This window comes from Wolffia australiana, chromosome 13 (genome assembly GCF_029677425.1).
Source record: "Wolffia australiana isolate 7733 chromosome 13, ASM2967742v1".
In the NCBI taxonomy this organism is placed as follows: Eukaryota; Viridiplantae; Streptophyta; class Magnoliopsida; order Alismatales; family Araceae; genus Wolffia; species Wolffia australiana.
This window is the reverse complement of record NC_135847.1, coordinates 511792-534715: the sequence shown is the minus strand read 5'-3', so window position 1 is coordinate 534715 and position 22924 is coordinate 511792. Positions and strand designations below refer to the sequence as shown.

Genomic DNA, 22924 nt, shown 5'->3' with positions numbered 1-22924 from the left:
TGTAACACGAGTACAATCATCAATAAAAGTTGATGCAGGATGCAGAGGCTGACGGGTGGGACGTCTAATTTGTCTAGGATTGGATAAAACAGACGACAAATACACGATCGATCCCAATAATTTAATTCAGATTAAATGCTAATGGTGCAACTCCTTTCCTCGATCAAGGGAGGGATCACTATCTTACAACCAACGTGATAAACAAGAATTCGATGGTGGTGGCAACACTATCGGAGAATACTGGACGAAAAACACCAACACCACAAGGGTAGGAGTGTACCTTGGCACTAGATTAGTGCATGATGGTGTTGCGGGGAATTCTTGATGTGTTGATGACGGGCTGGATAGTGTTCTTCGACTGGAGGCGCGGTGTCAATTGGCAGCGAATGGGTGTTTGATGGTAGGATGGACAGGCGCGGCGATCACGACAGCTGACCGTGTGTGTGGTGGTGTAGGTGGGTGACCGTGCGCGCATCAGCGCAGGAGAAAGAGCGTTCGTGCGCGCGCGGTGGCGGAGCGGAAGGTCGTGCATGCGATCGCATGGGAGGGCATCATGCGCATGCGGCGTGCGAGTCGTCGACCGTGCGCGCAACCGCACGGGAGGGCATCCGTGCACGTGCAGTGGTGCGGGCGCGCGGCCGTGCGCTTGGCCGCAAGGGCTGGCGTCTGTGCACGCGCGACGGAGTGAGTGGACAGCCGCGTGCGCGGCCGCAAGGGCAGGCGTCTGTGCGCGCGCGGTGCTGGCGGGTGATTGTACGCGGCGGTGCGGGAGGGTGCGCGGGACTTGAACAGTTGCAGACGTGAGTGGGTACAAGCGGTTTGTATAGAGGCGGAAGGCCCTACAAGCAGCGACAGGTGGGAACGAGGGTGATCTTCCCTTGACGGTAGCGGCAGTAGCAAGCGGTAGTGGCGGCGGCTGCTCGGAAGGGAAGAGAATTTAGGGCAAATCTCCTCAAGAAGAAAGAAACTTCAATTCTTAAGAAAAATTTACCAAGTGTTTTCTTAAAACTTTGGCCTATGTATAAGCCTTGGAGGAAAGAGACATCGATAAGATAATTGTCAATTTAGAACTCTAAATTAAAGACATAGGCGACGTGATGACGTGTCACGTCAAAGGGCGGTTCTGAAGTTGGCGTTGGCAACATGTCAAGATGCGTGATGCGTCGTGTGATGGCGGGGGTATAACCGTTATTGGTGTATCGATGTGGTCACCATCAAAAGTGACCAACCACCGTGCACCTGAGAGACTGGTGACAGGAGCCAGTCCCTAGATATCACTATGGATGAGAGCGAAGGGAACAAAGGAGCACGAAGATAAATCAGAGGAGGGATATGTAGCACATACAAAGTTAAACGACAAGAGTCACATACAAAGTTTTCCTCTAGACGCCATGAAAAAGACGAGGAAGTAAGATTTTAAGGGTAGAGAAAGACGGATGTCCCAAACGGCAATGAAGAAGCCAAAGTTGGTCGTGTGAACTGTGTAGAGAGCAGAGGCCGTAATAGGAGTGGAAGAAGATTGACAAAGGATGCAGAGACCCCCATGCTCCTCAGCAAGTGAAATCATCTGCCTCATCACCATATCATAATAAAGACATGCATTAGGAGTGAAGAGGAGATCCTGCCCGAGATCCATAACAAGATGACGAAGAGAAAGAAGATGAACAGTGAGGTGTGGGACATGGAGGACATTAGTGAGAGTAAGAAGAGGGGACAAGTGAAGTCAGCCCATGCCGACAATGGTGAGAAGATCACCCGACGCGGTGTGAACCTTATGACTACTGGGAGAAGGAGAATAGGTAGAAAAAGAATGGGCATTCGGTGTCATGTGAGACATAGCTCCAGAATGAATAATCCATGATGATGATGAAGACAATGATGAAAAAGGAGAAGGCATACCACTATTGGCCAAGGACGTGGAGTCAACCACGGTTGTTTGAATAAGACGACAAAGTTGGGCAATTTCATCTTGCCAAAGATCACCCATAGGAGACAAGGTTGGTGGTGGTGGAGCTGAAATGGAGGGAACATGTGGTGGTACCATCACGGGAGAAGAGCCACTTGGAAGAAATAACCTGGATTGAAACGTAACAAGATGGCTTTGGTGTGTCTTGCGTTGTAATTTGTAACACATCTCTTTACTATGGCCCCGCTTCTTGTAGTAATCGCACAAGAGAGATGGGTCACCCTTGGATCCTTGAGAAGAGGACGCTGGTTTCATAACAAGAGAAGGAGATAAAGGTTGTGACCCTTGAATACTTGCAACTGATCGGGAAGTACCTGATGTAACACAATGGTCACAATTGACACTTTGTATTACATGCAGAAGGTTGGCTCTAAATGCAAAGCGATAACGAGAAATTGACGTATATGATTTCAGTAAATTTTAACGAGAAATACGAAGATCGGCGATGACTGGAGACGCAGAAAAATTGGAGGACACAAGACGGGTTTAGTCACCATCAAGCTCCCAATGATCCAAGTAACCAGATCGTAGGGACCGACGTGGTGGGGAACGCTCATTCGTTCAATAATGTCCACACTTTCAACGAGTACTAAATGATCAAGTACCGTCAAGAAAAATTAACTAACACAGTATTCGGTGGCTAACCTAAATATACATCCAATTCTCTCTAGGCAGATGAACAGTTGTAATCGGAACTGAAAGAAGCAATTAACTTTTAAAATAAAGGGAAGATTGAATGGATACCAGTTGTTCCAATGCACTGGAAGTAGAGAGTCGATGTTGATGTAGAACCAAGCACGTCGAGAAAATCCAGGTGATAATCATTTGTTAAAACCCGGTAAGCTTGCAGTAGTTGTCGACTTGATATTAATTGTCGTCCACACTCAAAGACTTGTCAAGTGAAATGCAAGCGAGACAAAAAAAAGGGGGGGCCAGTCAAAGTAAACGTTCTCCAAAGGTGAACCGACCAGGGAGGAAATGGAACATCTACCGAAAGGAATCCGGTGTTCGTTTAGGACGTCAAGGAAATAGAGGTTGAGAAGAATAGGAATGGGGTCAAGTAGAGACGTCAACGATAGGCGGGCAAGGAGAAATCCAATGATGGGCTCACAGGGGTGCTCATAGGGCGCAATAGAAGAAGAAGATTTTGTAATCGGCGGTCGGAATTTGATCCGGAGGAGAAATCTGAAGAGAAAAAATTAACGCATGAGGGATATCGAATGGGTAAGGAAAGGATCTCGATTGTCAAGTTGACGAAAGGGTACAATGAAAGGATGATTGAATCCGGCGGTCAAGGAGTGTCTTTTCTTTGCCAACGCTCCTTCTCCTAGATCAATCAGCAAGTCAGCATTCCATAGGGGCCATGATGAAGAAAACCAAGATGAAGAACTTTCAAAAGAACACAATACGAACACTCTATTCAGGATAACTGTCAACCAACTTCAGATCTGAAATCTTCAAATGACTTCCTCCTTTCTCCACGTCCGCTCTTCCCTTCTTATACTGGGGAAGTGGCAGTTGTGGAAGAGGTGGCCCTATTTAGGCCTCCTCTTAGGGGAGAGCCCATTGGGCTTCCCTTAAGAGGACTCTTTAGGAGAGGAGAAACCCAACAAGGTTTTCTTCCCCTAAAGAGGACACTAAATCAAATTCAAATAAATAAAACATTCAGGAGGCCGGTACTTGCGCAGGAGGGGCCTCCTGTCAGTCCATCAACGATGAAAACAGAAAATAGGAAAATTACATCCACAAGTAATTGACACGAATCGAGATGACGATGTCGCTTCTCAAGCCTGATAGTGGAACTGTGGATTCTTCACATCTGCTCGGGTTCCGCGACTGGGCTGACGACGGGTCTGGGCACATTCAATTGGATGGTCCTCCATCAGTACCCATATGATAAGTGGCCATAGAAGAAATAGGCTCAGATTGAAGAATGCAGAGGCGTGACTCCTCTGTCCGAATACTGTTAAGGGCCTCCTTATAAGTAGGTCCATTCTCTTGATGAATAAGTTGAGTGCGAAGAGGCTCATACTCGGGGTTAAGACCCATGAGGAATTTGAATACTCGAAGTTGGGGCACATAAATATGGTCAACAGACTTTGGATCAGGTGGCATGTAATGATCCAGTTCCGCCCATAATGCAGAGAGTTCAGTGCTATACTCAAGAACACTTCTAGATCCCTGAACCAAGTTAGTTGATCAACTAACGAGGTCTTAGACAATAGCAAGATTGTTTTTCTTTGAATGAGCCTCTTGGGCTGTCTCCCATATATCTTTGGCAGATGCAAGAGGCAAGAAATCTGGAGCAATAGAAGGAATGATACTATCAAGTAGCCAACGGTGGATAACGCGTTCTACATCCAACCAATGATCATATCTTGGTGCAGACAACAATGGTGCCTCTTCCAACATGTGTCCCAGGAGCTTCCCTTTCAACGCCACTTGAACATATTGGTGCCACTAGAGGAGATTGAAGCCATTGAAACGGAAATCTGGTGGGACACGAGGTAGCGGAGAAATCCTACTGTTGAGGTCAAGACTGGATGGAATAGTAAGAGTCACCGGAGGGATAGCTGAAGACTTACTTGAAGTACTGAACGTCATATTTCAGAAGATAGGAGTCGACGAGAATACCACAAACAAGAAGTTGACGAGAATGCTCAAAGAAGCACACCAATGAGTCAACGAGGAGTCACAGAAGCAAAAAAAGAGATCCAACTGAAGCTCCAATTGGAGGCTATTAATGAGGAGTCAACAAGAATGCTCAAAGCTCCAACGGGAATACAACTGAAGTGAAAAAGAGCTCCAACTGAAGTGAATTCGAAAAACTGAGGATGGCAAATCACTGATGAGTGATGGACAATCAGAAGCGACAAACGGAGAGCCACCGGCCGGCAGATCACTGCTCTGATACCATGAAGAACCTTATCGTCGGGTAGAGAGCGAGATAGAGAGGAGGGAGAAAGAAGAAACAAAAATAAACTCAGCTTAGAAAATTAATCTCGTTGGGTTTGATACAGCCACTAAAAGAGGAGAGAGATAACTCATATCTAATGGGTCAGGATAAGGGCCCATTAGACATTATAACTGTAATGGCCCATTACGAAGTAATATTTCAACACAAGGTACCTCGGAGAAGGGAGCCAATACCTTGATTGTTTTGATTTTTAATGGTCTTGATGTATGTTGATCTGAAGCTCCACTGTAAGTGTACAGAAGGAGAATAGTGATGAATGGAGCAGTGATGGAGAATTTTAGAGGAGAACAGGTAAAATGGGAAGGAGAATGGCAAGGATTGATGCATTTGGTTAGGATGTTAGTGGTAATTGGGTTGAATAGAGAGATTATCACTTGTAGTGTATGTAGGAGGGAGAGAAGGTACGAATGTGAAATGACAAGATAGATGGATTTGGCAGAAGAAGGGATAAAGATATCAAGATGGGAGAAAAGTGAGATGCGAGATGGAGATGGCAAGATGTGGATGCGAGATCAAGGAAATTAAGGTTCGAATGTTGATGGGAATGACGGAAGAAAACAAGGTATCGATGAAAGGGAGAGAGGGAACCAAGATGAGCTGATTGTTTTAGGAGATGTGATGATTGATATTGATGCTATGGTTGCTTCAGTGGATATTATCACAAAGAACAACACTCTTCTTCAAAGAAACGACACTTCCTAATTAACATCAAGAAAAGGTGTTCTTTTAGTATCGTGGCCCTTTTTGAATGGAAATAAAACATGTAGTTACAAAATACAATAAAACGTGGACAGTAAGGAGAGCATGGCAGGATGAAACATGTGAGCCATGGCGTACGTGGAATGGGTGTACAAGATTAGGATTAACTAAAGAGGAAAGGTTTTGAGAAAAGTCAGCTATGGCGTCTCTAAAGAAGTAAAGGAAGAGACAATTAGTGAAGGACAATAACCATTGAATAGTCAAGAATGGTGGATCATTGAGAGAATGAATGAGTTGGTATACATATAGGGTTGGACATTTAGGACCGAGGACAAGTTTAACCAGACCAAACCGGGACTGGAGGTACTCCATGGAGGGTGGACCAGTTTGTCAAACAGGTTTAGGTCCAAGGGTCAAACTCGACCAGAACAAAAAATATGTTATTTAATATTTTTTATAAAATTCTAAAAATATCAAATCCAACTTGACGGAGAGGTTTCTATTGAGCGCAACGGTAGACACATATATATGATATCTGTGGCCCCACTTGATGTAAAGCATATTTAACATTACTATGAACATAAATTCTCTACTTTGACTTTGACATTGACATTGACTAGTCAACCTGACTAGTCAACTTGACTTTTACACTGACTAGTCAGCCTGACTAGTCAACTTGACTTTGACATTGACTAGTCAACCCCTAAAAATATCAAATCCAACTTGATGTAGAGGTTTCTATTGAGCTTAGAGTAAACACCATATATTTGATCATCTGTGGGCCCCCACTTGATGTAGAGCATATTTAACATTACTATATACATAAATTTCTACTTTGACTTTGCCATTGACTAGTCAACCTGACCAGACCGAGAGCGGTACAGACTGGACCGGGACTGAACAAGAACACTTCAGAACTAGACTGAAGATTAGGTAAGGTTTAAGTCTTTGTTAAAACCCAAACCGAACTGGAGCCATCAAGCCCTATATACACACATAGAAAGCTTCACCAGGCTTCAACCTAATGCATCATAGAGGGCCACATCAATATTAATAAGTAATGTTTTAGTCATAATCGTTCAAAGTCCATAAGGGAGATCGTACAATTACTGCTATATTTAACCTTTTCTTTTCTTTTTCAGGTTTCTGATTGGCCACAACCTCTGATGAGGATGACAGGGACTCTTGATGGGAAAATCAAAATCACAAAAGGGCTGACGAGGATGCTGATGTGTCTGGAGGGTACACCAAACATAAATGGGTCTTTGGTAGTGATTTAATCACAGCGGTTAGAGCCCATATTAAGGAGATCAAAGAACCAGTGGCAGTTTTATCCATCTCTGCCCCTGTTCATTGACACCGTCACCGAGTGGTGGTTTCCAACCGAGACAAGACTGCCAAATGCCATCTGATGGCTTGGAAGGACCCCAAAGTCTGTCCCACTACATCAACGACTATGGGAGGTCATTTCCAAGCCTTTAAAGGGCCATGACAATCCTCTATGTCCGCATCTTTCAATCAAGACACACATTAGTGGTGGGAGAAGCGTGACACTTGTCCGACAGGTCCAACCTCCCAAGACAGTGCTAGAGAGAGTTCCAAAGTCAAACAATAATCTATTCTCTCCAACTCTCTAAATCTGAAAATTTTAAAATATATAAACATATATTTACATTTATATTTCCCTCCATTATTACTCAATATCTAATTAAATAATACCTTTCTTACAATTATTCATATTCTTATCCCCTTTCTTCTTCTTACCTCTTATTAAATTAAAAAGTACTATTGATTAACTTATTACATATTATTAAAATCAAATCATATTCCCTAGCCTACTAAATATTAATATTCACCCTTATTTTATATATCTCCTCTCATATATACTATTTACTATTATTAAATAAATAACTTTCCTATCTTCTACTACGAATATGATATTATTATTCTCTCTAGTCTACTAATCTCACATACTTCTTCACTATCTACACTACATCACACTTAATTATAATATGGTGGCGACGACGTCAACGAATCATCTTCGAACGCGCCACCACCGTCATCCGAGATGGCCCGCATCCTGACTCGTCGCCAACATCAACTGAAGAACCGCATCGATAACGAACAAGTGAACGCACCGACATCAGGTGCATCGGCATCTGACGCGTCCCCACTTACACACGACACGTCCCGCATCATGACATGTCATTAATGCCAAATCCAGGACTGCCCTTTGACGTGACACGATAACATGTCATCTATTTTATTTTATTTCTCGTATTTTCTCTTTCCTCCAAGGCCTATATGTAGGCCAATGTTGCAAGAAACATTTGGGTGAATTTATTTTCAAGAATTGAAGTTTCTTTCTTCTTGGAAGATTTGCCCTAGCCCTCTCCCTTTATGAATCGCCTCTGCCGGTGCGGACGCTGCCGCCACCACTGGTCGTCCGCCCTCGCAGGCCACCTGCGTGCGCAGGCTACCGCCCCCGCAGGGAGTTATCGCACACACAGGCCGCGGCCCGCGCAGGCCGCCGCCACCGCACAGGCCGCAGCCCGCGCAGGTCGCCACTGCCCACACAGGCTGCAGCTCGCGTAGGCCGCCGCCGCCCACACAAGCCGCAGCCGTGCCGGCTACCGCCGCCCGCACAGACCGCAGCCCGCGCAGATCGTCGCTGCCCACACAGGCCGCAGCCCACGTAGGCCGCCGCAACCCACACAGACCGCAGCCCGCGCAGGCCACCTCCGCCCACACTGGCCGCAGCCTGCGCAGGTCGCCGCCGCCCACACAGGCCGTAGCCCGCGCAGGCTGCCACCGCCCACATAGGCTGTAGCCTGCGCAAGCTGCCACCGCCCGCGCACCGACCCCCACCCGCGCAGCCACCTCGCGCCCACACGACCCCTACAACTAGCATCCGGGCCTTCAGATCCTTCATTCTGCAAGCGCACACCCCATTTATTGTTTAGGTTTCGGGGTGCTACCCCAAACCACGTGAGGGGGAAACTTCCCCCTTGACCCCCTTGCCAATTGACCACGCGGTTGGATCCACGACACCCTATTGAAGCGCACGTCAATCGTCCTGCCAATGACACGTCGAGAATTTCCCGCAGCCTCTTCACGCATTATCTAGTGCCGAGGTACTTCTACACTCTTTGGTGTCCATGTTCTTCTTCCAGTGTTCTTCGAGTGTTCATCCACCGCCATCAAATTTGATTGGATTTTGAATCTTCAAGCGACTAGTTGAATAGGTCTTTGAATCTTCTAGCGATCGCCATTCAGATTTATTGAACGTGTTGCTTTGCTTTCACTGTGGTGGTTGTAAGACAGTACTCCCACCCTCGACGAGGAAAGGGGCTGCACCATCATTACTTTCCCCGGATTTAAATCTACGAATTCGATCATGTGATTTGTGGTCTGTTTTCCCATCCCTCCCCTAGTCATCCTAGTATCTGGTTCCCATTGTCACCCTGTCCCCGTCTCCTTTAGCCACCCCGTCATCCCCTAGTCATCCTACATCATAATATTATTATGTCATTTTAATACTCTATTTCTTTATTATCTCTAATATCTATTAAAAAATATAAATAATATCTTATATTATCTCTGACTTCCTCTAGTTCTCTCTCATTCCATTTAATATTCCCTAATATTGCATACTGCATACTAATTACTTATTTTCTAATATTTTCAATATCTTTATTCTTATTCTTACTTATACTACTAAACTATAACTAATATCTTTAACTACCGTTATTCTCATACTAAATTTTCCATCATCCTAACTCCAATATTAGATCAACCTCTAAAGGGCAATCCTTGTGGAGACTACTCACTCCTATTATACATTTGAGTGAGTTTATTATTTTTTTACAAAATTATTTTATTTAGAAAAATTAATCTTCAACGACAATACAATTAACTTACATAATTTGCCTCTATTAGTCGTTTACTTGTGAAACTAGATTTGGAAAATAAATATTAATATAACTTAATTATATGTTTTATTTCACTGGGTAAACAGTATGAAACTAATGGCCTTGACTGTATCAGCTACCAGTTATAATTTTATTTCTACAACAACCTACAATATAGCTTGGTAAAGTAGAAATCGTAGTTTCATCAGAAAATGTATTAATTACGGCTATAGTATGTGAAAAAAGTAGAGACATAGAGATTTCTTCTTTATTTTTATATAGCCTTAATTTTTAAAATTTGCATTAGATTTTAGTTTTCTGAGGACCCCATAAAATAAATGGCTCTTTTGAGATTGATGTAACTTTTTTTATTCTCATTTCACAATCCCATTTTTACGATCAATATTTGTTTTTACTATTTTTAGGTGTCACATATCTTACTGTGTTTATGATGGAGGACCATCCAGCCGATCGAGCCCCGACCCGTCACCAGCCACCTCACGAAGCCCGAGTCAACATGAAGAATCCACATTTCCACTATCAGGTTTAAGAGGCGTCTGCATCGTCTTGGTACATGTCGTGATCATTTGGTGTTCTTTCCTTTTGATGGCTCGATCCTCGTGTACGAGCCCATCTTTATGTTGTATTTGTCTTTCCTCATCGTCTTCGGATTGTAGGGTGGCCCCTCCTACATGAGTATAGGCCCATCATATATGTTTTATTTTGATTAAATTACTTTCCATCTTTAGGGGGAGGAAATCCACGTTTGGCTTCTTCCCCCCTTAAAGAGCCCTTTTAACGGGATGGTTAATAAGCTTTGCCCTTAAAAAGGGCCCAATTGGGCATCCTTCAACTACCATTCTCTCTCAATAAAGAAGGGGGAGGGGTGGACATGGGAGAGTCAGGCTTGTATTCTTCCAGATCTGAAAATTCGTGTTAGCAGTTGATGTTCTTGATGTTCTTCATGTTTTCTTCTTCCAGCGTGGCCCCTTTCTACATCGTTCTAGAGTTCCTTCTGTAGAGAAATCCAGAACATTAGAAGGGCAGTTCTAACAGCTATCACTAGAATGGCAGTTATAGATCTAGATCTGTAACTGCTTAAATACTTTAAACTTCCCGTTATGATCTACCCTATAAATACCAACTCACCTGTCTTTTATTATGATTGATTTAATAGAGAAGAATCACGATCTACATTGGCGTTGCCACTCTTCTCATCTTCTCTCCTTCTCTATCCCCATTCTTCTTCCTCGTCTTCCTCTTCTGAGAGTGAACTTTTCACCTTCTACACTTTCATCACATTCTTTTGTTCATGTTGGAGACAGACGTGGAAATTTATTTTGGTGGACAATACAACGTCGAAGCATGATTACACACCACCGGAGCTTCCTCGTGGTCACGTTAAGGGTCTTCTATCACCTTCTTCTGATCTCGATCATCATGGAAAATGGCCGACCATGCGTCTGCGAAAATTCTTCTGTCCTTGGACTCGACACCACCCGAGGTTTGATTTTGCTACCTGCGACCGTCAATCCACGGATACGATATTTCCACAACGCCTAAGAGCCCCACGACATGTAGGACTACTACTCTACATCGTCGTAGATTTATCTGATTGCTCAGTTTTTAAACCCCGCTACCAATCAGATTATCTTGGTCAATGCTCTTCCCGGCCATCTAAATATCCGCAGTTGCATTTGTTGTTCAGATCATCGAGGTCTGATTTGGAGAGTTATGTAGAATTTTCCATTCAAGAACGATGGAGTCACGATTCTCCTTAACATTCTGCCAGTCGCCCCTTCTCTGAAGCTTGATACCTTTCCAATGGACAGGTGAGCGAAATCAGGCCATCAGGTGATCCATCGCAACTACTCGGGGTTGTAGTCAACTCTCAGAAAGCACCTGTTGTCTCTAGACCGTCACCTCTCAAGAGAAAGAGAAACGGGATTTCCTTGTGCGACAACATCCTCAGATTGACCCCTCTACTGTGCGTGAAGTGTCTTCAGCTGCCGTAAGCCCGATTGCCATAATTGACTCGGACTGCACCCATAGGTTTGTGGGATCCCCTTTCTTTTTACAGTATTAATTATGTTCTTTAGTGCTAGTTTTACGACTGATCTACTGCTGAGAGAGGATCTTTACGTGATCATAAGACTAGCCACCTACTCGTGTTAGAGAATTTTCTTTGTCGATATTGGATCTGCCCGCTCGCAGAGATGGTTGTGGACACTCTTGGATGAAGATCGTCCCCCACTTCGTCGGTCTTCGAGCCAAACACTCAAATCATTGGGAGTTTGACTGTGTCATAGCCCATCCGGTGTCGACCAATTGCTTACGTCCCTGATCAACCGACGACCGACGTACTTTCTCGTTAATTTCTTAAACTACACTCAACATTTTACATCAGCATATTTTGTTTAGTGTTTGACATTATGTGATGTAACACAGACTGAATGATCCCCGCCGTTGTGTTACATCAGTGTAGCCATTTGAAAACATTAAACCTAGTAAATTGGGATTCTGTTCTCTCTAGGTACTTGCCATTAGATATTTATGAAACAAACAGTAATTGGTGTTTAATAAATAATGCATATTGTGTTCATTTTTATTTCATAGTGAGAATAGTGATGGATCAGAGGTATTCCGACAGATTGCGGGTTGTCAAAGAAGATCCTAATCTGTGTCTCCTGTTATTTTGCGATAAAGAATCTTCAATTTCTATTTTCAACAACCCAAATTAGTCATTATATCTTATAACATAATCTTTTACACATGCCCTGAGCCAATGCTTCGCATTTGAACTATATTCTAGACATAGGCACAACATAGTGCTTCTTTCTACGCTAGGAGACCCATATAATCTCAGTTGAACATAAATATCCAAAAATTGATCTTTGCTTAAAAAATAAAGATAGAAATGTTTGCTTCAATATAGACATCTACTGTCACATCATCAGTTGTGAATAAAAGTATGTTCCCAACTGCCACAAGTACAATGGTTTTATTTGAGCACCTTGGGTTGAATCTCCCTTGAATCATCCATGTGCTAATTCCCCATCCATGTTGCAATTGGAACATAAAAACAAGCGTGAGTGAAAGATCATTTAGAGCAGTTTCCCCCCCTTGTCAACCCTAACAAAGTGAATAAAAGATGTAGGGAGGTTTAACTGCTAGGTGAAAAATCATTTTCATTTTCCTTATCTATTCCTTGTCATCTTACATATCTCCACTCTCTCTTACTTGGCTTTATTATTCCTTCTCCTTAGTTATTTGGTGAGAACTCCCTTGGCTTGAGAGCTCTCTGATGAACTTTTCTATTAATGCATATGATAAGTGGTTATTCAACACTACTGATGTAACATGCTGACATCATTCTTTTTTTTGGCAAAATACACAGTGCCAGGTACGTTCAATCGTACGGTAGTGCCCTAGACCGATCAAGCCGTGCCCTGGTCACCACCCTGTGGGATTTTGTATATAAAGTGTAGAGCTTATCAGCGTTTCTAGGCATGGAGCGAGCTTAAATGTCCCCATTACACACGGACCCTACTTGCCCACTCCTTGGATGCAGTAAAAGAGATGACACAGTAGTGATACCTAGGCTACTTGGCGCCTGCAGAAAGCCCCACAGTGATGGTGATGCAGGGAGTGTGCGTGATGCGCTCGCCTTCAGTTGGATGTCAATGTTGAGGTGCGCGCCAGGTACAACAATCAGGCGAGACGGCCTAAATGTTTACATCATTCTAGTGATGCGCACAGGTCCAAAATACCTTTTTATTAGGCTGTTATGTTGTTTGGGTCGATATTTTCTGCATTTCTCACGGTTTCTTGGGATTTCAAGACCTTTCAATTGACTCTGTGTGTCAACTGAACAATAGTCGTTACAATTTGATTGCATAAATACATTGTAACATGATTATGGAATAGCAAAGCCCAAACTGCTCCTCCATCAGGACCTATTTTCATTTAGGCCATTCTTGTATGGAGTATTGAGTGATGAAAGTTCCTTTATAAACCCATTTTTAAGAGTGAATACTTAGAGAAATGCATTTAAAAGTTCAACGAATCGTTGCATCTGAATTGGTTGATAAATGAAACTGTTTTTAATTATCTCTGCTAACACTTAGACAATGGTAACAACGTATGTTTTATACTTGTGGAGATACATCTTGAGGAAGTTGTAGTAGTCCACAAATATGAGAGACCATTAGTTACCCAATAGGCCAAAATATAGGTTTGAGTCCCGTACGTCTCTATGAATCTGGCAAAGGGGAATACATAACATTCCCATATACGATTATAGATGGCTCTCTTATCTTTAGAAAGTTAGCATGCTTAAAAAAATAGGTTTTCAAACATAAGACTTGTGGCATTGGGGCCTTAGGCAAGACAAAGTTTTCAGTAAAGGCCTAGATTCAGAGAGCTCAATCCAAATTGGGTGAGAAGAGATCATGAGACCACACTTTTCCCCTCCAAGATTAAATTTATTACAAGATCTCTACCAGTTCAGAGCCAGAAAAAGATATCCAGTCTCCGTTCAGATTTCATCAAGGGGAGATTTCAACAGGCTGGAAGCCCAAGTCGATGGAGGACTTGACAGCATCAATCACGAGCTGGGTCTTCCTAGAAATCTCTGGCCACTTAGTCTCAGACCCACCGGTGCCGCTTCTTATCCCTGCAACCAAGCGGGAGAACTCCGCCACCATCAACACCTCCTGCGGCGTCTCGTTCCTCACAAAATGCTGGCTGGGCATCTCCACCCACCCAGTAGCCAACTCAGAGAGGCCACTTGCAGAGTTAAAAGAGAAGGCTGCAGAGCTCTCTTCCATGGGGATGACGAAGTCGGCAAGATGGAGCGTCCCGCGCGAGCCGACGACGGCGAGCTCCATGGTCAGATGGGCGAGGAAGGAGCAGTGGAAGGTCGCTACTCTGCCATCTTTCCAGGTGAGAGAGGCACCGCAGGAGAGAAGGACGGCGGCGGAGTTGGCGGTGGGAGCGCGGAGGGCGGTGACGGAGTGGGGGAGGTCGTAGTCGACGGCCCAGAGGATGGCGCGCGCGCAGTACCAGCCCAGGTCGCCGAGCGCGCCGAGCGCGTCGAGGTCGGGCTTCACCCTTATGTCCTTCTCCAGAAACTCCGGGTCCGCCGCGAAGGTGAAGACGCTGTCCACCTAGAAAGAGAGATAGATAGATAGAGAGGGGGATGGAGTCAGTTGGATATGATCAAACTGCGTCCAACTCCGAGTGAGTGAATTGTTTGATTAGTATGCAAGGAGAGAGAAGAAAGAGAGATAGATAGATAGAGAGGGGGATGGAGTCAGTTGGATATGATCAAACTGCGTCCAACTCCGAGTGAGTGAATTGTTTGATTAGTATGCAAGGAGAGAGAAGAAAGAGAGATAGATAGATAGAGAGGGGGATGGAGTCAGTTGGATATGATCAAACTGCGTCCAACTCCGAGTGAGTGAATTGTTTGATTAGTATGCAAGGAGAGAGAAGAAAGAGAGATAGATAGATAGAGAGGGGGATGGAGTCAGTTGGATATGATCAAACTGCGTCCAACTCCGAGTGAGTGAATTGTTTGATTAGTATGCAAGGAGAGAGAAGAAAGAGAGAGATAGAGATACAGACAGAGACAGAGAGAGAGAGAGTCAGAGGCCAAACGGGCTGTTGGATCTTGGATGATAAAACTACTCCCAAGAGAGATGCTCAATGGAGAGAAGAAAAGAAGACGATGGAAGAGAGTAAACCCTGTGACAGAGAGAGACAGAGAGATCGAGAGAGGCCAAATGGGCAGTTGGATGCTAAACTACTCCCAAGAGAGATGGTCAATGGAGAAAAGAGAAGGAGACGATGAAAGCGAGGAAGCCCTGTGAGAGAGAAAGAGAGGGAGAGTGGGAGAGAGAGAGAGCGGGAGAGGCTAAATGGGTAGTTGGATGATTAAACTACTCCCAAGAGGGGCGCCCCAAAGGAGAATGCCCATGAACGGGAGATGAGGACGAAGGAATCGATCATTGGACAGGTTTACCGTGAGAGTGGCGAAGGGATATGGGTGTTATCGATAGGGGGAGAGAAGTATGCCAAAAAACAGAATCGAAGAAAGAGAGGGAGGGAAGAGATAACGACAAACAGATGGTGGAGAAAGAGATGCCGGAAAAGTCTGTAGATAGAGAGAGAGAGAGAGAGAGAGAGAGAGAGAGAGAGAGAGAGAGAGAGAGAGAGAGAGAGAGAGAAATCTACCCATCTAATCATTATTGGGATTTCACCAAGAAAGCGGTGCCCGTTAAAGGCAAGTAGATAAAAGAGAGTAGAGTGGAGAGGGCCCCAAGAGAAGAAAGAAGTCAGGGTCATAGGTGGAGAAAAAAAGTTGGGAAATGGGATCTGCACCAGCCCAATGAGTAAAAGCTAACGAATGTTATAGAGAGAGATGGAAGTAAGAGAGAGAAAGGAAAATAAAGATAGATGGATAGATAGAGAGACGGAGAGAGAGAGAAAGAGAAAGAGAGAGAGAGAGACATAATAGATATATTATATATAGATAGATAGAGAGAGAAAGAGAGATAGATAGAGAGAGATACACAGACAGATAGATAGATAAATAGATGGAGAGAGAGATAGACAGATGTATATATAGCTAGAGAGATAGATAGATAGATTGAGAGAAAGAGATAGATAGAAAGAAAGAGAGATAGAAAGAAAGATGGATAGATAGAAAGAGATAGATAGCAACGAAGAGATAGATAGAGAGAGATAGACAGACAGATAGATAGATAAATAGATGGAGAGAGAGATAGACAGATATATATAGCTAGAGAGATAGATAGATAGATAGAGAGAAAGAGATAGATAGAAAGAAAGGTGGATAGATAGAAAGAGATAGATAGCAACGAAGCGATAGATAGAGAGAGATAGACAGACAGATAGATAGATAAATAGATGGAGAGAGAGATAGACAGATATATATAGCTAGAGAGATAGATAGATAGATAGAGAGAAAGAGACAGATAGAAAGAAAGATTGATAGATAGAAAGAGATAGATAGATAGCAACGAAGAGATAGATAGAAAGAGAGAGAGAGAGAGAGAGGGAGAGAGAGAGAGAGAGAGGAGTAGGAGTCTCTTACAGATCTGAGCTGACCAAACCGGTCAGGATCGGATAGGAGCTGCTTCATGGCGGCAGTGCGGGGGTGGTGCATCCACATAGTGGAGTCCATGAACTGCACGCCAGCCGCGCTGCAAGCCGCGAGAATACGGTCCAAATCCTCAGCGCAAACCGCAACAGGCTTCTCCAGAAGGATGTGCTTTCCCTTCTCGGCCGCCGCGACAGCCCATTTAAGATGAAGGCTGGTCGGAAGGGGAACGTAGACGGCGTCAACAGCCGGGTCGGAGAGGACTTCGTCGTAGCTTCCGTAGGCGGAGACGGTGGCCGGGTTTAGCCCGTTGTCGGAGATGAAGCGCTTGGACTTGTCTACAGAGCGGCTGCCCACGGCGACTACCGCAGCATTTGGGGCTAGCCCGATTGCCCGGCTCAGCTTGCGAGCTATGCTTGCGCACCCGATTATGCCGAAACCCACCACCCCTTCTTCCACCACTCCCATCTCTCTCTCTCTCTCTCTCTCTCTCTCTCTCTCTCTCTCTCTCTCTCTCTCTCTAGGAATATATAGAGAGATTCTACACCCAAAATCTGTGCTGCTTCTTGGATTGTAACCAATCATTTGTGTGGTCGACGTTAACTGGGCCCGAACTCTTCTGTTCTTCAACTGTAGCCAGAGACAGTTTCCCTGATAATGAATCGTCCAGGACACTGTTGGAAGGATCTCAAGCAAGATTTGGAGTCACTGATCATGTTCGAAATTGGGGAAGTTTTGATTGTTCTCTTTCATTATTTATTATTAAGACAACCAATATATTTGATAATTCTTGCTCTTGCCATAAAAATCTTAGTTATCTTTTATTTCTCTCTCTCTCTCTCTCTCTCTCTCTCTCTCTCTCTCTCTCTCTCTCTCTCTCTCTCTGTGAATACATTGAGAGGTTCCACACCGTTTAGTTCTTCGACTGTGGCCGGAGACAGTTTCCCGGATTCTGAATCTTCCAAGATATTGAGTTTGAGTGATCTGATTTAAAAATTGACTCAAGTGGGCGTATAAGAAGATTGAAGGGATGCATCGATAACGTAAAGGGATAATGTTGGAAGGATGTCTGTTAAGATTTGGAGTCACTGATCATGTTCGATATTCAGGAAGTTATGGTCGTTCTCGTTCATTAATGATCCCGATATATTTGCTATTTTTTGTTCTTGTCATTTAAAACTTTCGCATCTTGTATCATCGGCTAAGTAAACAAAAAATTCCTTTTCCAGACTGCATTAGAGGTTATTATATTGGTAGCTTGTGATATGTATTAAGTTGTTTCCCATTCTATATTAATATTATTCAGAAACATATCAAAAATCTTTATTTTCATATGTTGGATACTGAACGTTATGATATTTTCAGACGTAATGCCCCATGAATTTTCAGTAAAATTTAGTGTTACAGGTTTCCTTTGACGTTACTCTTGATGTCAATTCTGAAAAATATCTGCCCTTGATTATTTTTACCAAATCATAGTATATGTATTTATGTTGCAAGGACAGTTTTGAATTAAATGGGAGTATTTCATTTTTTATTTTAATGGATTTCACAGAAGTTCCACTTGTCTTTTCTTTGTTCTTTTATCTCTAATTATATTATTTCTTAATTTAATCGTTATTTATATCAGTTACTCTTTGATATTATTTATCATCATATTCTAGTTTGTTTTTCTATGTTGAACTTATGCATCGTTATTTAGGATCATATTCAGTCATTTATTATAATTTTGGGATCAAGTTGATAATATTTTAATATTTTTTTCAACGTTTTTTTCTTAAAAAATTGATCATATTTTAATTTTTTTTAAAAAATTCTTGGCATATTCTGACAAAATCCTACGTCAAAAATTTTCAGGGAAATTTTTTGTCCAAAACAATTCCGAGTGCAAAAAAGTGAATCATTTAAGTAATTTTTAAAGATTATTATAACTGAATTTATTGGGAATTTATTTATTTTCCCATTTATTAACCACTATATATATTCTTTTTATGGTTTTGGCAGCTAAATTTAATAAAAATGAGGTTATTTACTCAAATGCTAAAGGTTTAGAAGGATAGGCCAGAGCCTTATTATGTTTTGTTAATAAAACAATTAAACCAAAATTGGCATATCTTAATAATATTTATGTACTTTAATATCTCATCTCTGCTTGAGTTTTGAAAATTTTAACTTCTTTCTCCCTTACATTACGAACGGCCAGAAACCATGGATGCCCGTTGGTTTTTGGAGCTCTATAGATTATATCTCACGAAGATATTTGAATAACAAATTGAAGTAATTTTTTAAAGAATTTTAGAAATTATATCTCACACCAGATATTGTTCAATTTTTAAGCTTTAGTTAGTTAGCTTCCTTCACATCCATCTTAATTTTTTAGTTCTGATGCAACAAAAGCATTTTTAATTTGAGTCATCATTTTACTAATATTGATTTAAAAAAATAAAAATAAAAGAACAAATTTGAAGAAAAATCTTGTGATTATTAAAATATATTGTTTATCTTTGCATTGAGACAATGCAAAAATAATAGTTGAGCCAGCATATATCCTAGGAAAGTAACATAAAACGGAGAATGAGATCATTAGATTAATTAGGGATTATTTAAAAATAAAAAATTTGAGGTTAAAAACTTTAAATTTTTTGGACTAAATTTACGGGGTTAATACAGTTAAAATATGGAAATGTAAGTGGAGTACCAGACACATTTAATAAAAGAAAACAGCCGGAGAACTAATAAGCAGACAAGTCAGATATTTAATAAAAATTTACAATGTATAAATAGGTATATTGAATCCTGATTGTTGCTTCGACAGGATGTGATGATCTTACATAGAATTTGTCTTACCAAAAAGGAATTGATGATTATATAGTCAGCTGAGTCTGTTTAATTGAGTCAAGGAAAAGGATAATTTTGGGGATGTTTTGAATTATCTTTAAATGTAAATTTCATGTATTTGTTGTTGAATAAACAGATGATACCTCCTACATATAATTTATTCAAATATTGCCACACTGAGACACCTAAATTTATAAACATAACTTGATGATTTATTGAACTACAGCAGTAGTTTCTTTGAGAATGGAGGATAAACAAAATATATTATAGTGCGAAGATATATTTTTCAATATTTAAATGTTTAATGGATTTTAATTCATTTTATTATGATTTATTATGATCCACTATTTGTTGCAATCCAATTTGTTTGAATTTCGGTCAGCCATTGCTATGGCCAATGATTAGGTATACCTCTCATTCCAGTGATCACCATGAATTTATGATACAAAAATTTGAATAAAAAAAATGAAAAAAAATTAATCACCATGAGAGTGATCTGACATATGACACGTGCCAAGTGGATAAAAAATGACAATCTGTTTTACAATAAATGCACATAGCCCATTAAATATATTTGGGACACAGCACCATGTAATTAGACATGGCATAAAATGCACTAAATTGCCATCAACTATGATTTAGTTTATTATCTCAGATCCATGAAGAAAAAATGTGATTTTATGATAAGCTTAAAATGAAATTTTCATGCCGAACACTAGCTTTTTCGATGATTTCGAGGTCACTAGTCAAAAGCAGACAAAAACATGCTTGCAAGATGTATTTTGATATTAAACCTTTGGCTGATCTGATAATTTTTATTACACTAGACATCCATGACTTAGATGGATTATAATTTTTCAACTTTAAATATTTAATAATATTCAGTAGTCTCTACTTTTCCAACTTTATGCTGAAGTATCTAATGACCTAAAAAGAATTTTGGGCTAAAATTATGAGGCTAGCTCAAAATTTTTATCCCCTATCCATTTTTAGACTTGGATCTTTAAGTAGTATCCTATTAATGTAAAATAGTAGCCGTTATATTTTTATAAAATAAATTTAGCACAATGATTTACTCATTGAAAATCTCAATTGGGTCAATTCTTGATTTTCAAAAGTGAAAGGTTGAAAAAAGTACCACTCAGCTTGTTGGCTAGTTGGCAAAGATGTCAATTTATTATTACATCTTTTATATTCTGGTTGCTTAGGTGATATTCCCATAGGAAAGCTTAGGTTATCACCTTATTGTACACCACCACCTTCACTACCACCCTATAGCGGGCATATGTCATGCATTTCGGTCATCAAAAATGACACTTATCCACATCTCTCACTCCCCTCCATCACTTGTCAGCATATGCCAGATACCATTTCTTTAGTAACCGACATTGGTGTTTGCTAGCCTACTATGTTCCATTTATGCCCATTGCTTTTCAGCGATCACTGGGAGTAACCAAAGCATGGGTTTTGGTACTTCACTTAGAATTTAATAACTTTTTTACAATAAATTCTCATAATTATAATTCAGTTTGATAAATTTACAACATTATATTTAGGCATCAACATAAAGTGAGTGATATCTAGCTGATAAAAGGTATTAATAGAAACAGGGAGAACTGAATTGAATATTTCAAATTCAATTGAGTTATTTATTTTGAAGGATTTATATGTTTAGACATTGAGCAATTCCACTCTGAATAGAAATGATATTTCGTAAATTGGAAATTTTAATTCATTCAAGAGTTTTTGTGTTATTTTCTCCCAGATGCCAATTACAAAATATGTCTGCATGGCATGACCTACCTCAGGAAGCATGAGGCTACAGAGGCCAACTATTTGAACCTGACATATCCTCATCCAGGATGGACCTTAGGAATATAGTAAAGTGTGGGCCAGGCATGCATAATCATGCATAGGTGTTACCTACATTGATGCTCCAACAAAAATATTGAAACAAGTAAATGACAGCACATCCTATCCTAAACGCACAAACACTTCCAAGATGTGAATCTACTCCTGGCTTTTGAGGTCTATGTTGTGACCTGCTGAGATTTGACTGTTGTATGCCTTTTCTTTTTTTCATGGGCATGTATGAGTGGGGTATGTCTTTAAATTAGGATATTTATTCTCTTGCTTACACTAAACCCTTTCATACGTAAAACTCTCTAAGGACGCATCCAGGCCACATCTAGATTGGTCTACGAGTAGGACCCTTCACTCGATTGCGGAAGGAATAGTGTTTTTGCAAAAAAAAGAATTTTAGTATTATAAATTTGATTGACTCAGATTAGCCTAATATGAATTGATTTTAGGTATTTTAAAGTATAGTGCAACATATCATATTGAGTACATTTCATAGTCAGCATGCTTCCTAAATTTTCATATTGGAATTTACTGATCATAAGTGTTCCCTCGATATCATATTAAATAAGGAATCTTCTCAAAGGCTTTGAGATATGGATTAATATGAGGACCAATATTTGAGGGAAATAATTTTGATATCTGAGAATGAATATTAGGTTATTGTAGGGTGTTAAGTTTTTTAGCACTATAATGTTGTGTCACCCTAATCTAGTGGGATTGGGCTTACAGGGCCAAGCCTCTTGTTAGGAAGATAGTGTGAGAGCCACACTAAATAATATGAGGCTTCCTAATAAATAATTAGGGATTTCCTGAACTTTGAAAAAATACAATGTGATGAACTCAAATTTATCATAGGGAACAGATATTAGGGTTTATATACTCTTTAAATGGTGATTCAAGAGGGCTAAGAGGGTAATAATAATTTTTTAACAAGGATAATATGAATAATCATATGAGGAGTAGGTAGGAGGATGTGGATATATCAAATGGAAATGAGAGAGTCAGATAGATGAAGACATGAAGTAAAGATGGATGTAAAAGATGAATAAGTAGATATGATGATGAAAGGGGTGAATGGATGTGGATGGATGGTGATGAAATAAAAAGATGGAAAAGGAAATGATAATGATTAACCAATTGGAGTAACGGATGAATGGAAAGGTGGTTGTGAAATGGAGAAGAGGATGATGGACTAATGATTTCGGGTTTTTATATGAGATGAATGTGACAAGATCGAGATCAGCTATGGTTGTAGTAGGGTGAGATGATGGACGATGGTGATGAGAATGAGATGATGATGACAATGAGAATGTATATCTAACTAAAGATATATGAATGAATGAAACTAATGTCAGGCAAGAGACTAGCCTTGGATCCCTACGTTCCATCAGAATTAAGGTGATTTTCTGATGCAGATCAGCCTCTCCACTTCGCTGTTGATCTTTCCAATCACTCAAAACACCAAGAACACCTTGATGGAGCTTCGAAACCTTCACTCTCTTGCAATCAGCCTCTCCAAGAGGAGATGAGTTCAAATATAGTCT

The 22924-nt window shown here is 41.2% G+C and overlaps 1 protein-coding gene and 1 long non-coding RNA gene across 2 annotated transcripts; one reads left to right on the top strand and one right to left on the bottom strand.

The window, feature by feature from the left end:
* Positions 1-10625: 10625 nt before the first annotated feature.
* On the top strand, positions 10626-13390 carry LOC144711323 (uncharacterized). The gene is made up of 3 exons (XR_013583523.1): positions 10626-11057; positions 11386-11605; positions 12951-13390. It is a non-coding gene; the product is annotated as an uncharacterized LOC144711323 (long non-coding RNA).
* Positions 13391-13987: 597 nt separating this feature from the next.
* Positions 13988-17193, bottom strand: LOC144711091 (Oxidoreductase family protein). Its single transcript, XM_078585017.1, has 2 exons — positions 16674-17193; positions 13988-14721 (listed from the first exon to the last, which is right to left on the bottom strand). The coding sequence occupies exons 1-2, from the start codon at positions 17145-17147 to the stop codon at positions 14101-14103; spliced, it is 1095 nt and encodes a 364-aa protein (XP_078441143.1). The 5' UTR covers positions 17148-17193; the 3' UTR covers positions 13988-14100.
* Positions 17194-22924: the final 5731 nt, after the last annotated feature.

Bases quoted from the DNA above. Each gene is read 5' to 3' on its own strand.
- LOC144711091 (XM_078585017.1), bottom strand. From the start codon at position 17,147: ATGGGAGTGGTGGAAGAAGGGGTGGTGGGTTTCGGCATAATCGGGTGC. The intron at 14,722-16,673 runs GTAAGAGACTCC...CTCTCTTTCTAG, and splicing joins GGTTTGGTCAGCTCAGATCT to GTGGACAGCGTCTTCACCTT.